The sequence below is a fragment of the Pipra filicauda genome, unplaced genomic scaffold (assembly GCF_003945595.2).
Source record: "Pipra filicauda isolate LSUMZ 115617 unplaced genomic scaffold, ASM394559v2 scaffold28_size6257848_pilon, whole genome shotgun sequence".
Lineage (NCBI taxonomy): Eukaryota > Metazoa > Chordata > Aves > Passeriformes > Pipridae > Pipra > Pipra filicauda.
In genome coordinates this window covers 1982153-1998714 of record NW_024104409.1, presented here as the reverse complement: position 1 = coordinate 1998714, position 16562 = coordinate 1982153, and the positions used below count along the sequence as shown (strand labels likewise).

At 38.2% G+C, this 16562-nt stretch overlaps 1 protein-coding gene across 6 annotated transcripts in view; it reads left to right on the top strand.

Moving 5' to 3' along the window:
- The window catches only part of LRCH1 (leucine rich repeats and calponin homology domain containing 1), a 117952-nt gene that overhangs the window by 43994 nt on the left and 57396 nt on the right, over positions 1-16562 (top strand). For all 6 annotated transcript variants that reach the window (XR_003540557.2, XR_003540558.2, XR_003540559.2 and 3 more), the window contains exons 2-3: positions 13030-13174; positions 16075-16201. Coding sequence is in view for 2 of the 6 variants with exons in the window: in XM_027720259.2 (XP_027576060.1) it covers positions 13030-13174; positions 16075-16201 (272 nt within the window). In the remaining 4 variants the exon portion in view is untranslated. The remainder of the gene's footprint in view (positions 1-13029; positions 13175-16074; positions 16202-16562) is intronic.

The following is a 16562-nucleotide window of genomic DNA, read 5'->3' as shown; positions in this document are numbered from 1 at the left end:
CAAAACAGATTTGTGTTGATAAACTATTACAATTATGCTGTGCTTCCTTCAAGAACCATTGTGGGACAAGGGCATGAATAATGTAGATAAGGTAGATTAACCCTGACATCTGTGGGAGATGCACAGACAGAAAGGGAAGTGATTAGATGAGTAATACTCTGCTTTCCTTGTCACTGTAAATTATCATCAGCTAGCTTTCTCTTTGCCCACATGCCTTTGATATACCTAAAGATCAAAATACTTTTGTTCATTTCCCTGCTCATAGCAAATTTTTTTACAGAACGTGAGACAGTTCATGTAGAAAAATGAATTTAAAATAAGCAAATGTAGCATTTTAGTCTGTTAGGTGTGAAAAATAATCGTCTTCAAAGTGCAGGCAAGAGAGCTACTTCACAGCAGTTGGTTTATGTGCTACTTCTACCCAGATGGGAAATGTGAGGTAACTCTTCTTTGAGCAGGTCACTGAGACAGATAATGCATAGCATAAACAGTGTCCTGTCTTCACAGCCTGAGGGTATAAAAAAAAAAAAGGCAGCTATTAAAATAGAGAATGGAGTGAAAAACAAACCTTGACATAGCATTCAGTTTATTTCTTCTTAGTATGCTCTCTGTGGGCTGGAAAAGGTTCTAGACCTTAGACTGCATCCTGCTCTTTTTGAGAGCATCATGTGGAATTCCCCCACAGAGGTGGAAGGTGTTGACTTCCCAAGTAGTCAACGTTAAGAAGATCTTGGTGGCTGAAACAAAAGATTTCTAATAGAAAACATCAGAAGAATATGACCATGCAGGGATCCACTACCATCTTTGGGAGAGAATGTGATTCACGTTTTTATTTCACATCTTCCCCAGTTCTCCGACAGGTAGAAGTTGCTTAAATGAAATAAGGTTGTGTACCTGCGTGCTTATATGCACACGTACGCAATTTACACATTTTTTGAACTTTTCTTTTGCATTTGATATAAGTAGTGGTCACTGTTCTTCTTTCTGAAAAGAATTTCTTAATCCAAGTCTAAGTTCTATGAGATGTCTCCAATATACCTGGAAGTCCCCTTATACCCCACAATTTACCTGATCTCACATCGTTCCATGCTAATAATTAAAGTGTATCTGTGATGGCTGCAGCTAATCTTGAGGACTTTTCAATATCAAGGTATACTTTTAGTTTTTGTTTCCACAGAAGAGGCAGGGAAGGTCACACGTGTCGGTGTTCACTCTGAAATTTCCTTTCATGTGCCAGTGTGAGCAGTTCAGGCAGATGACTGAAATACAGTTCCATACAGTAAAGGTATTCAGCTAGATAGTATATGATGTAAATACTTCATTTATTTCTCCAGTGCACTGAGTCAACCTACTATAAAGGCTCAAATTGGTAAAAAACAGTTTTTAACGTTTTTGGAGTTGGATGAAGATTTCTTCTTAGTGCTACTGTGTCTGACAAAATGCCTGAAATATTTGTGCTGCTCAGGCTAATGTATACAATACTGGCATGATACAATCCATTGATCCTTCTTAGGGCTGCTTGTTTATTAAGGAGTGACAATTACCGACTTGTATCCTCCCTCTTGTGCGGAAGGAGAAGGAGGAATTCTTCATGGGCCGTGAACTGTGTTTCATACCACATGTTATTAAAGGTCATTTGGTTGTCGTTTTCATCACTTTGATGGAAAGTGTTTGCTGCCTGATACATTTTCCATCTCATGATACAAGTGTTTGGGTGGCTGTATTGGGTTTACATGGCAAGATTTTGATAAGAGGGAGGCTGCAGGCCTGAGAAGACACCAGAAGCTGCCCCTATATCACACAGAGCCAGTTCCAGCTGGCTCCAAGATGGACCCGCCTCTGGCCAAAGCTGAGCCCACTGGCAGTGCTGATCATGCCTCTGTGATAGCATATTTAAGAAAAAGTAAAAAATGCTCTCTAACATGGCAGCTGTGTGAGAAAGGAGTGTGAAAAATGTGAGGGAAATGCTCCTGCAGACACCAGGATCAATGAAGGAGGAAAGGGAGGAGGTCTTTCAGGTGCTGAAGCAGAGATTCCCTTGCCAGCCCATGGAGAAGACCATGGGGCACCTCAAGCTGCTGCAGCAGGTGGATGTGCACTGAAGAACGCTGCAGCCCTTGGAGAACCCACACTACAGATCACTTTCCTAGTAAGAACTGTGGCCCATGGAGAGGAACCCACACTGGAGCAGGTTTTCTGGACCTTGATCCATGGGCTATTTCATTGTGTTTTCTCCCAATGTACTGCTGAGGGGGGGATTGATAGAGCAGCTTGGTGTACACATGGTGGCCAGCCAGGGTCAACCCACCACAGTCCACATCTGTTTGTACCTACATGGAGATCTGCAGGAAGAATTCTGTTGTTTTACAGTATGTTTTTAGTGAGTTTTGTGTGCTTTCACAGCAGGTTCACCTCCAGTATGCGAACATTTTTTTCTGCCACAAAACTGTTTTTGTCCAAAAGAGAATGAAGTAGAAGATAAAGGAGAAATTTAAATGCTATGTTGTGGCACCTAAAAGCGGGTGCAATAACAAGACAGACTACTGTATTAACTTTTTTTTTTAATTCCTCCAGGCTTGAACATGTTACTTGCAGAGAAATTTCCTTTCATCTCCTTGGAACTGGAGATAATAGTGAGAATAGGGAGCCTTTAGCTCGCTTCTCCCACTCTTTATTTCACACAGAGGAAACAAAAGACCCTGAAGTGATGTTTGCTCAAAATTTTGGGGTGTTCAGGAGAGCAAATTTACGCTGTTGGATTGTTTCAGGCTAGTTAGTGCACTACCTGAGAAGAAATGTAGGGTGCATGTTTCTTACATTTGGCTGTGCCTTATTGGGAGTTTACAGGGCACTGTGGTAAAGTAAACTATTTATTTCATAGTGGAGTGCTGGATGAAATAGAGTAGATCAGGGTTGTTGGAGTAGAATGCAAGCAGAGTCTTTTCAAATGTTCACTTTTGTCCAAATGTCGTTATTGCTGTACTACAGAGAACTCAACAATGCCTCATATTCTTACATCATCTGAATGAAGGTTGAGGAAAAGTACTTTCAGTGTGATTGTTTTAGAGTAGACTTTTCTTTTTAAGGGCTTGGGGCCATTAGAAATCAGTGTATATATTTGCTTGCTGCAGTAGTGATTGCAGGTGAGCAGACTCATTTATCATATTTCAAAAATTGTGGTGGGTGACAGGTTCACAGGAGAGCCCGAGTTGGTTTTAAAGTGTACCTTCCTGTTCCTGTCCTTTTCATCTGCTCTGGATGGCCTCTGAAAGAAAGAAAGGGTGAAACACCCTTTCAGGGTGTTGGCCAAGTCTGTGAGATCGCAACCCCCTCTACTGGTGACACCTCTGTCAGACTCTACGAGTTGCTGCTCTCAGACTGTTTTCTTCAGTCCTATTTTTTTCCCTTTCCTCTTAACCCAACATTTAGTTCCTCTCTGTATACCTTTTTAACTTGCCCACGAGTGCTAAAGGAGAAACTTGATATGTTAAATCATAATGATTAAAAGAAAAGTGGATACAAAAGTATGTGTATGATCACTTTGAAATTTCCTACGTCTGTAGTGTATTCTTAATTTAACTGTGGCTTTGAGGTGGAGATTTTTAGTGTCAATTCTTAAATTAATAAATGGGAGACAGAAAAGGAAAACATGCTGACAGTGCTCAAAAGTAATACTTACCAGGTGTATGAAGCAGCAGTCTCTTCATAATCTGTTAAAAATATTTATCTTACCAGGTCTGTACATTTTTATGTCTACCTGCCTGAGACATGTTCTTTCTACATGTTTTCTGTCAGCAGGCATGCAGCTTGACTCAGCAGTGTTGATCTAGATATTTTATATTATTGCATCAGTAATGATGACTTTGTTAGGAATCAGCATTAGAGCTACTTTTTCTTTCAATGTGATACAAGTTCTACTTTCAGAAAGAAAAACTTTGAGTCTATGTACAACTGTCATTTTTTTCTTCTATGGAAGTGTAATTATGTTTGGGTTTTTTTATTCTTTGTCTTCTGTTACTTGTTATTCTGTCTGCTAAATAACTGAAATAGAAATGTCTCTTAGTGAAGAAATGTCATGCGTTCTTTGTGGCATAATTTTCATGAACAAAGCAGAATGCATTTGATGCCAGAGTCAGTGGAGGCCTTTGCTGCCTCTTTTTCACTCGTGTAGCATGACTGTCAGTAGAAGTTGCTGACTACAGTAAAAGCTGGATGTACATCCAGAACATTATTCATTCATTCTGGCAAGTGGAGAGGACAAATAGTTGAGACAAGATATGTTGCCATGCATATAGAGACAATGACAAGTTGTAGAGCATGTCTTAAAAGTATATAGCACTTCATAGATGCGTTACAGTGTTTTCATGACTAATAGATAGCATTTGTCTGTAGAATGGTGCATTTTCCTACCACTTAGGGGGAAAAATTGGCTGAAGGCTAGAACAAAGTAATTGCTTCATTAGATAACATTGAGTATTTGATTGATTCTGATAGGCACAATTACACTGGTAATAGATGACTTGCCTTTGCCAAGGTGGGGTACTGTGTTGCCAAAGATCTGAAGTGCGCTTAAGTAGATATTCTAAAAGGTCTCTGAGATATGGTGCCATCAATTTGTGGCTTCAGTTATCACTGAAGATATACCTCGCTAAGAAAGAAATACAGGCTTCTTAAAAACCTAATAAAACTGTGGATAGCTTACAGTATAAAAACTAAAGCCCCATGTCATGGCTAGGCTTCGCGAATGAAGATTTGGGAAAGACTCTACCCCCATTTGCTACAAGCACGCTGGTGGCTAAAGAGGCCAACGTGAGATAGACAAGTCTGGTTGCAAAAGGCACAGCAGAAAGACTCCTTGGATAGTATTGGCAAGACATGATTCTTTCTGCGTTGTTCTTTCTCCTCGAGAGTGATCCTGTGTGCGTTCTCAGAAGAAGCAGCAGTGTTATAGTGTGTCTCCAGGCCTCCCGATTGGAGGCCAGAGTAGACCAGTGATGAAGATCAATGTGGCCAAGACTGAGATGTTGTTTTAGGGAGTCCTTGTATCTCCTCATCGGGGCTCCTCTCTTGTGGCAGCCAGTGGCAAGTTCACCATAGAGCACGATCTTAGGGAGGTGGTGGTCCTTCATCCTTGAGACATGCCCTACTCAATGCAGCTGAGTTCTCAGCAACATGACCTCAATGCTTGTGACTGCTGCTTGTTCTAGAACAGATGTATTGGTTACATAATCTGACCAGTGGATGTTTAGGATTGTACGGAGGCAACATTGATGGAAGCGTTCTAGGAGTCTCAGGTGGTGGCGGTAAATGACCCATGATTCAGATCCATATAAGAGAGTAGACAGCACTATGGCTCTGTAAACACTGATCTTTGTACTTTTCTTCAGGTGTTTATTTTGCCAAACTCTTTTATGGAGTTTTCCAAAAGCACTGTATGCCTTTGCTAACCTGTTGTCTATCTCTCCGTCAATCTTACCATCCAAGGAGATGAGGCTGCCTAGGTAATTAAACTGCTGGACTGATTTGAGCTCTGATTCACCAATGGTGATAGGGGGATGATGGAAGACTTCCTGAGGTGCAGGTTGATAGAGAACTTGTGTCTTCTTTAAGCTGACTTCCAGCCCCAAAAGCTCAGCAGCCTCAGCAAAGCAGGATGTTAAACGCTGCAGAGCTGCTTCTGTGTGGGCGACGAGGATGGGGCGGCATAAACGTAAAGCAGCTCCTGGACAAGATGGTTTAAGGTCTTAGTGTGGGCCTTTAGTCGCCTTAGGTTGAATAGACTTCCATCGGTATGATATCGAATGTAGATACCATCTTCTTCATCGAGGTCTGCCGTGGCCCTTTGGAGCACCATGCTGAAAAAGATTGTGAATAGAGTTGGTACAAGAACACAGCCTTGTTTCACACCATTAGTTATTAGAAAGGGCTCAGAGAGTGCATTGCCATATCTGACTTGGCCGTGCTGATCCTCATGGAGTGAGATGATCATTTTAAGGAACTTGAGGGGACATCCTAAACATTCCAAAATCTGCCATAGACCTTTTCTGCTCACAGTATCAAAAACCTTGGTGAGATCAAGAAAGGTTACATAGAGACCTTTGTTCTGTTCCCTACACTTCTCTTGCAGTTGTCTGAGAACAAATACCATGTCTGTGGTACTCCTGTTGGCTCTGAAACCACATTGGCTTTCAGGTAGAAGTTTTCTGCTATAGCGGGTATTAGTCTGTTCAAGAGTATTCTTGCCAGGATTTTGCCAGCAATGGAGAGCAGAGTAATACCACAGTAATTTGAGCAGTCTGATTTAACTCCTTTCTTATACAAAGTGATGATGACTGTGTAACATAGATCTGATGGTACTTCACCTAGTTCCCAACAGCGCACCACAAACTCGTGAAATTTAGCATGGAGTGCTTGGCCCCCATGCTTCCAGACTTCAGGTGGAATTCCATCAACCCCAGCTGCCTTGCCAATTTTCACCTGCTGTATGGCCTTAGTGGGGTCAGTATCCGATTCATTCTTCACCGGTTGCTGTGTAATGTACTGAATAGCTGAGTCTTGAACTACACTGTTGGTACTGAAAAGAGTCTGAAAGTGTTCAGACCAACGATTCAGAATGGAGATTTTATCTGTGTGAAGCACCTGACCATCTGCGCTGAGTAGAGGGCATTGGACCTGATAGGTAGGCTCATATGCTGTTTTCAAGACCTCGTAGAATCCTCTGTGATCACCTGTATCTGTGCATAATTGAATTTTTCCTGCTAGATTGATCCACCACTTGTTCTGGATGTCACGAAGTTTCTGTTGGAGCTTGCTGCATGCAAGACAAAAGGCTGCTTTTCTTACATGACAAGATGGCTGAGCAAGGTGTGCTTGGTGAGCAGTTCTCAACAATTCCTGGATCTCTTGATTGTTCTCATCAAACCGGTCCTTGTTCTTCTTGAAGGAGAACCCTGAGGATTCTTCAGAGGACTGCGGGATGTTATTTTTAATATATTGCCAAAGTGTTTCAGGAGAGGGATCTATGGAATAATCTTCGAGCCTAGTTTGAAGGTTTGCCCGGAATCTGTCTCCCACTGTGGCTGATTGAAGATCGTTAACTTGGAGTCTCCTCCTTGGGATACCACCCCTTTTAGGTTTGAATTTAAGATTGAAGTTAAGTTTACAGCACACAAGTCAATGGTCTGTTTGGCATTCTGCATTAGGCATCACGTGGGTGTGATGAACATCACGAACATCTCTCTGTCGCACCAAGACATAACGAGGTGCCAATGCTTGGATCTAGGATGCATCCAGGTTGCCTTCAGACTATTTTGCTGCTGAAAGATAGTGTTGGTGATGGTGAGCTGCTGCTCTGCACAGAATTCTAGCAGAAGGCGACCATTATCGTTGCAGTTTCCAACACCATGCTTGCCTAATACTCCTTTCCAGGCTTCAAAGTTCTTTCCTACTCTGGCATTGAAATCACCAAGGATAATGATCTTATCATCTGTGGGAACCTTTTGGGTAAGGTGGCGCGGGTCGGTGTAAAATTTATCTTTTTCGGCAGGGTCAGCTTGGAGAGTTGGGGCATTTATACTAAAGAGGACAACATATTGCTTGTTGTGTAGTGGAAGGTGTAAGGAGATAATGCGGTCAGAGTGACCTGTCGGCAGCTTTTTGAGTTTAGGAACAATAGAGTTTTTAATCATGAAGCCAACTCCTGAGAAATGCCTTTCGGTTCTGGGTTTACCTGACCAAAAGAGTGTGTAACCAGCACCATGTTCTCTGAGGCTGCCTTCCTCGTGGAGACAGACTTCACTGAGAGCAGCAATGTCGATGTTGAGACGTGACAGTTCATGGGCAATTAGGGCAGAATGACGCTCAGGGCGTCCACTATCTGCAGTATCAAGCATGGTTCTGATGTTCCAGCATGCTAGAGTCAGTTTGGTTACACCTTTGGAGGCAGGTGTGTGCCTTTGTCTCTTAATCTTTGTTTGGCCGCAATTAGAAGATGCCCGTTGGCCGCGGATAACCAACTGGGTGAAGGGTGGAGATGAGCTTTGGTTAGGCCACCTTTTCTAGGCCCCTCTCCATGTGGAGCAAGCAGTGCTCTCCTTGAAAAAGGCTGCTTGCCGTCTGAGCATGGCGCGGCCTGGCCTCCATCCGAGCACCAAAGCCCCATGTAGTTATGTCTTATATAGACTTAATGTATTTTGTAACATTCTTGTTTCCATTATGAAATCAGAGTTGAACTTCCTATTTTTTTTAGGCTTTTACAGTGAATTGCTTGCATTCTTTGCCAAATCTGTTTTAGGCATCTCATTTGAATACTTTGCTACTTTGAGTGGTATCTTAGTACAAATGCAAATAGGTTTTTCAAAATGATTCCCATCTTATTCAGTAAGTGCTGAATCCTATAAAAAAAGAAACTTGGTGGGCTGGAGTTAAGGTTGTTTGGGTGACTTTTTTCCTTTGCGATTTCTTGATTTCAGAGCTTCATAGCAAAGACAGATATTTCTTTTGTGTATGTATGTATATAGATATAATATATATAAATAAAAAATTTCCTGCTCAATGGTGGATAGATGCTTACTTTTCTTACTTGCATAATTCCAACTTTTTGTCTATTTTAGGTTTGTATGTTAGAAATATAAACTTTCAGTGAATTTGTCTATAATGTGAAATTTGTAAATCACTGCTTTTTAATGAACTGCTTTCTTTCAAGTTCTTGGGTAAGATTTGTGGTGTAGTAGTGCATAAGCATATTTACATAATGAATTACTGTTATGATTTAAAGCCTTTAATTGTTTCGCTCTCCAGTGAATAGTCTGCAATTTTAATTTAATAATGTACTAATAACTGATATTTGATAATATATTAATCACTGGAAAGTAGTAAAATTGGAGTGCTTTGGTAGCTTTAGTGAAAAAATGTAACTGACTTCTTATATTATTCTGGTTTTTTTGACAAAACTTTTGTCTTCTGCAGCAGCAGCATTTTATACGACATATAAATGTACAGTGGCATGTGGTTATCCAACTGTAAAGTGTGAAGTCAGAAAGGTCCTAGTCAGTGGTGGTACTTCATTGTAGTGGACATACTCAGAGCTACAGGAATGGAAAGATTTCCCCAAGGATGGTGGCCAGTTATTACTGGTGTGATGGCAGCGTGGTCTCTGGCTGTGGGGTGTACCAGTCACCAAAATTTGGCTTGGAGTTTTCTGTTAAATGCTTATTTACCAGTCTGAACTTTTTACTTTTTATTGTTCACTCCCAGATGAGGAAGTGCTTATTTTGTGTAGTTCCTGTCTTCCTTCCAACATAGTAACATTTCTCATACAAAAGCCATGTCACTGTGCCAGAATTCTGCCGACTCTTTTAAAGATCAAGATTCCATCTAATATTTTTTCTAAACTGGCTTGCCTATTTTTTTGTGTTGTGGTACTTTATTTTTGAGTTTTAACAAACTTGTTCTTGTCAGGGAAAGATGAAGTAAAGCAGATGTAGTTTGAAAATGTCTTTGTGTTACAAATAATGAATGAATAGTGTATTTCATTTAAAGCAGAAAGCTTATTCCAGTCCCTGGCCTCCACTGCCCTGTTGTTTGATGTTTGTGTCACCTATTTTGTAATGGAAGTTACAGGAAATAGTCACCTCAGGTGAAACCTACCTGTACTGTCTTGACCACCATGAAATGTCCTTTAACTATCCTAGACTCATTAATTTGTTAGATCTCCTTTGTGTTAGATAGCATAAGCAAATTATTCAAAATTCCTTTAAACAAAAACTAGTAACTTCATTATTATTAATTACCATTAAGTGTTATTCATCAAATTAATGAAGTAAGGGGGATGTGCAGCTTAGCATTTTGGAAAGTGTAGAGTTAAAAATTTACAGGAAGAAAGTAAAAGTTTGCCAACTAGTTGTTTCTGTATTTTAAAAATATTTTTAGAACTTGTTTAAAAGTTTAGTTTATACATTCTTCCTTTTCCCTAAATAACCCAAGAATGACTTTGCAAAATATTTTTTAGCAAGTTTATGAATGGTGACAAAATCAAGATACGTGCACACTGTTTTTCTCAGTATGTTCAAAAGTTTCTGCAGTTTCCTTAAGGCTTAACCCATGTGTTTTATTTTAGAACTTTTATTTCAGGTTAAGTCCAGTTTTTATACAGACTGATTATAAGATAGAGGAATTTGAGGCAAAAGTACCTTTGTATCAAGTAGTATCAAAGTAATTATGTAAACTTCAAAGGTGTCTGTACCTGTTTATGTATGCTTTTAAGGTATGGTATAAAATTGTTATGCAGGCTATTTTCCTTTTTATTTCTGAAGACATATGCTTTCCTATATGGAATTTTCAGAAAGCTGCTAGGCTTTCTTCACAGCTGCATCATGTTCAGAGGCTCACATTCATTCTAGGATTGACTAAAAGCAACTTATTTTCTCTTTTTCTTCCATATGATCAAGGAAGTCTGTTTTTTGGCAAAAATTTTACCACTAGTTAAAAATGTGATGGGCATTCTGTATGTCTGATTCCATTTCTGTACTGTGTTTCACAAAGACATTCAGATTTGGTGTTAATGATACCTTTTATCATTAAATTATAGTAGCAAACTTTGCTTTTCAATGAAGTTATATTACAATAGTGTTAAATAAATTGTGTAGTTTTTATTCCTCTGCCTTACAGTGTGAATAGATTACATTTTTAAAGTTATTATCATCATCATTTTTAGGAAGCAACAGCAGATACAAGTGTTGAAATTATCTTAGACTGTGATAACTAGACAGTAACAAATAATACACTTCCTTTGTTGTGTATGCAGTGTGTCCTATAACCCATGGGCCTGAGGATGACAGGACGGAATTTTTCTGTAATCATCTGCATATTTTTTATTTGTCTTTCTTCAGTTGAAGAAGTAATGTTTTTGTGTTCACAGATTTTGATCTGTGTATCACTGAAGGAGGATCAGCTGAAGGATAGGCTGTCATTGTCCATCTACCATCCAATGCCATGCAGGTTGTCTTCAGCCTAGACCTGAAATTCAGTTCACTATTCTGGAATTTGCTGCTCCTTCTCCTTTAAAGGAGGAAGGAAATGAGCAGTATGTTCATGGCAATGCCTCTGCAGAAAAGTGTGGTTTAAAAAAAAGGAAGGTTTTCTTTGCAACTGAATTGTAAAATACAAAGGGCCCCTGAATGATTCAAAAAGTTATAGCATGGCAGTCTTCTGTTAATATCTGATAATAAACATAGCTAGAAAGGCAGCAGGAGAGGGAACCAGTGGTGATTTTATTGGAATGCCATGCTGGTAAACAAACTCTCTCAGGATAAATAGAAACAGTAGAGGATTAAAGCACTAAAACAGAGGAACATTGAAGAACTTTCTCCTGCTTGGAAACAGTAATAACATTCAGCCAAATAGGAAATGCTTTAGTTTGATGACAGAAATGAAGGGAAGGAGAAGCTGAGGTAGTGCTGCATCTAACTGCCTGATAAGAGGAAGCAGAACAATTCAAGTGTTGCTGTTGTATAGTAGCTTAGAAGTGAATAATTTTGGTTGAGATGCTCAATTCAGTCGTGTTCCTGTTTGGGTCAGCAGGGCTACTCTCAGTTACTGCACTTGTAGGCCATGGCTGTTGTCTTGGTAGAGGATGGAATAATGAAACCAACTTCTTGCTGGAAGCAATGAGGTGAAGCAGAGTGAAGCTGGCAAGAATAGAGTGTGCTGAATTTCAGCTCACATTACAGGAGACAAGAACAAAACCAATAAATCCTTCCTACTGGTGGTAGTTTTGAATTCAAGCCATGCTTCTGCACAGCAAACTGACAAGTCTGGAACCGCAAAAGAAGTTAAAAATTTCTTCAGACTTCTACCTGTTTGTTCCCCAAAAGAAAAGAATTGCTTTATGGCCCTAAAGCGAGAAGTCAGATCATCAGGGCTGTGAAAATATATCTGCTGTACTTTGGCTGCTTTTCCCTTTATTTAGTTTAAGTAAGTAAGCTTTGAAATAAGTATTGAAGGATCAGGAAGGAGGCTTAAAATAGCAGCAGTGAAGAAGTGAGAAGATCATTAAGTTCTATTTTTTCCTGCCAATCAGACGTTTCACTTTTTGCCTATGCACATTCCTTTCCTTCCATTTAAGGCAGATGACCTTTCTTCAGGTCAGATTATCTGTCTGATTACATGGGTAGATAGCATTTCTGTGGTTTCTGATGATGAGAGGTGTTTGTTCTGCAACACTATTTAAGCAATTATTTGAACCCAGTTGATTCAGTTGAATGCTGACATGCACTATTATTTTATGACTTGAGCTCACATCAGTATTATGATACTTCATCATACTGTGATAGGTAAGGAACAAACCTCAGTAACATTTCTTCCTACTGATTTTCCTTTGTGTCTGTGTGCTTAGAATGAGAAATAAAGAATGAACAACCGATCAAAAGTCAAAAGCTTTTGTTCTGTGGGTACAAGCACTCACATGGGGGATTGGACTCCACTGTTGTCTTGTCTGTACTTATATCAAATCCATTTCTGAAGACCTCCACTATTTCTATAGGTAACATTCATTTATAAATGGTTTAGACCTAGGAAATACAGGTCACTTTGAAGAGTTACCCAAAGAAAAACTTATTTATTTAAAGAAATTAAAGATGTAATCTTTGTTGTTTGTTTTCTTTCAATGCTATCATTATTTGCAGACATCTAACTGTGTATTGGCTAAATCTTTGGGTATATTATATGAGCTTTGGAATCTACACTTGGTTCTGTCTGCAAGTATTTCCTTAGCATATTGAGTACTGCAAATAATTACTTTTTATTAGACCAAATATATCATAATTGAATGTTTACTCTTTTATACACAGTCTCTTCCATTTCAAGATTGTAAATGTTCATGCTAGATTTATTTTGCATAATAAAAATTCCTGTTTAATTTGCCATCTCCCTGTAGATTACATTTATTCACTTATTTTAATAAAGTGTAGCTTTTCAAAGTACATCATTCTGATGGTTCAAAAAACATACCTTCTTTTTTTCTCTTTTCAGATTTATCCAAGAACAGATTAACTGAGGTTCCTATGGAGTTGTGTCATTTTGTGTCACTGGAAACACTAAATCTATACCACAATTGTATTAAAAATATACCAGATGCCATAGTAAACTTGCAAATGCTAACTTATTTAAATTTGAGGTAAGTTTAACTTTGCCACTTTTTTTTGTTTGTTTGCAAATGTGTAAAGATTTTATTGTCTACGCTTTATATATTTCTGGAACAACTGACTACCTTTTTCATTTTACTGGAGACAGTAATGCAAAAGCTCTTTGGCTGTAGATACAACTCTGTGTGAAGGCATTTTAAAGGCCAAAATGTAAAACTAATTATTAAGAGAAAGACCAAGAAATACTAATCCATGTCTTTCCGATATTCTTGTAACAAATTCAGGATGCTAATCACATCAGCACAGTTGGATTCTTACAATTCACTTCTCATGACAAATTTTGTAAAACTTGACATACATTTTGTACTTAAAAAGATGAAGAGATGGACACAGAAGGTTTATGTTTTTATCCATGGAAATAGAATGGAAAAGCACGATACTTTATCACTAAGATTTTGTCTTATGCAATAAGTATACTTACTACCTGTTTTAAGGAGGAAATGGCCAAGAATTAGACACCACTGTCTCTTTTCAATGAAAAGTCTGTGTGAATACTAACCAGTATAGAGAATTGCTGCTGGTTAAAGTGCAGGTGAACACATATGTGCTTTTAGTGGAGGGCACGTAAGCCCTTTTTCAACTGGAGCAAGATGTGGAGTTTTCTTTGCAATTACAAATGTAAAAACTGTAATAGTAAAATATAATAATCTGATCTTTGTGAGAATGAGGTTTGAGCGGATGGTGCAGTGGCTCTTGGTCCTTTAAATTCAAGGTATGAAGGTTTGATCGTCAGTTTTATCAACACTGAGGATCTTTCCTAAGCCTTCCTGTATTATTACTGTACTGCAATTTTGGCCACTGTGGAACACCGTTTTGGCTCTAAAAATTGAAATGTTATGGTGTGTTCTGAGTATCTGCACACGTACAGGGAATAGGACTTGAAATTTTGCATTAGTGTTTGTTAGATATACATAAAAAAATTAAGACTGGATTAAGTTGTTAAATTTACATAAAATATCGTGGTAAATTTAGGAATTAGATTTAACTCAGAACTCAATATCATGAACCAGTGACTCAGTGTACTGATGGAATTTGTGTGAATCATCACAAAACCATAATAGTTAGATTTTATATTACATCTGACAGTAAATTGGACAAAATAAAAGGAAGTTTTTCAAGTTCTTAAGGTCATTTCCCTCAGTTTAAAATCCCCTCTTCACTTGGATGTGCCCTTCCTCCTTGTTAGTTGTTCATAGTAAACAGGTTAAAGAAGGAAATATAGCCTTGACTTTCTAACTATGTTGCTTCTTGGCAAGAAATACATTAGAGATATAGAATGCATATTTTTCTGCCTGTCACCAGCAGAACCCATATGTTAAATAGCATTAGAAAGTGATGCCAAGAGATATACGGTGTCTTTGGGCCTTGGTGGATACTGTTCATGTTTTATTTAAAGAAATTCCTTTTAAACTAATGATGATTTCTTACTCACTTGCCCTGGTGATGTACTGTTCTTTATCTCTTAGTGGGTTGCTTCTGAGTTCTGTAGAGCTTAAAAATTGTTTTGACTTGCTTTTTGTGTGTCTAATCTGCTGATCTGTGGCATAGTGTAACTATTTTAGAGTCCAGATTTCCTCAGTTTGAGTTCTTTAGAACTTAAAAAAAAAAATTTCTACTTAATTTTTAGAAAAAGTTGTGTCTTGTGCATCTGTAAAGACACTAGAATTAAAAAACCTGGCTCCACAATAAGCACTGATTCTTTTTTCAGCTACTGCTGGTTAATAGTTGGATTTCTCATTTTTAATGTCTTTGGGTTTGTTATTTGATATCTGTCTGTTTCCTGGCTTGTGCAACAGAGATACGATGATAGTTTCCTTTGTAAAACGTTTTGAGACTGTTGGTGTGGAGCATGAATATAAATCTTTATATGCAGCTTTGTAGTATACTGCTGGATTGGCAGTTGAAGAAATGCTGTGAAACTTGTGGAATTTTGATCTTTCTTTGTTTTTGTTTCACTTCAAGGTTTCTTACTGAAATTACACATGGCAATTTGTGCCGTGTGTTTTCAGAGTTCAGGCACACCTTTGCTCTCTGAAGCCTTAACAGTCAAGCAGAAGCTAATTAAAATGGTTTATACTGGGGTGCCACTTTTAAGTTACTGTTTGTTGTTTTACTACAGGTTAATACTCATAAGAAAGAACAAGTATTTTAAAAACCTTTAAATATTCTACGACACAGTAGTTAATATGTTATTCTGATAAGCATGAAGTTTCTTCTGGAAATTGAGCCACAACTCACTATTTTTAATGATGTGGTGATCACAAAGTGTCATGACATTTGCCATCTTTTACATTTGTCATGTTTTAGCTTATGAATCTTGGAAAGAAATGAACCATTGATAGTCCCAGGATTTTTTGGCTCTATTTAACTGGGTTAATATCCTAGAACCATAGAACAAGAAGTATCAAGTAATCTTCAGCTATAAATGTTCTTAAAAGGAATTGAGAAAATAACCATTTTGTCTGTAATTTATATATTTGTCTTTTAGTTGGAACAGAAGGCATCCATTTTAGTGGCACATAAAACCACAGGAATGTTTAAATACTTGCAAAATACTGTCTCAGTTGACTTTCCGGTATTCATTAGGAAGGGAAACAGCTGTTCTTGGTGAAAAACAGATTTGTTACAACATTGTTAAACTGATATAGTGCATTTTTTCCAGAGTGATAAAGTTCACAATGTTGTTTAGTCAATAATGCAGGCATTTCTGATGTACAAGTGTTTTCTTAATGATTGGCATTTGAAAATTTAAATTTTATCTTCATAAAATCTGACCCATGAAAATGAAGAAATTTTGCAACTCTCAGACTTTATGTGAGTGTACAGTAGAACATCACTGATGGTTTTAATGTTTTGTTTTGTTTTGTTGCAGTCGAAATCAGCTTTCTTCTTTGCCAGCTTGCCTGTGTGGTCTTCCTCTAAAAGTCTTAATTGCAAGTAACAATAAGCTAGGTTCTCTTCCAGAAGAGATAGGTCAGCTAAAACAGTTAATGGAATTGGTATGTTACTGATCTTTTTTTTTACTTTTTATTTTGACTTCTTTTGTATTTAAATAGAAACAAAAAAAATCACTTTGCACATATATTTGAACAAGTGTTTAATACTATAATGCAAGTTGAAAGACAAAGTTTTTTTTCAGCTGTTGGGTAGTGACACAATAATAGTTTCCTTTATATTCTTTTGAACTCTTTTAAACAACATCAATGCCCTTGGTTCATTCAATACTCAGTGTCAGAGTTCATGGTCTTTATGAGTTTTACTCATCCCTGCACTGACTCCCCATTTCACTGTATCAAGTTCAAAAGTTCTGGCATCAGGCTCTGCAAGGCTGTACCCCTTCCTTAGCACCCTCCCCTCCTG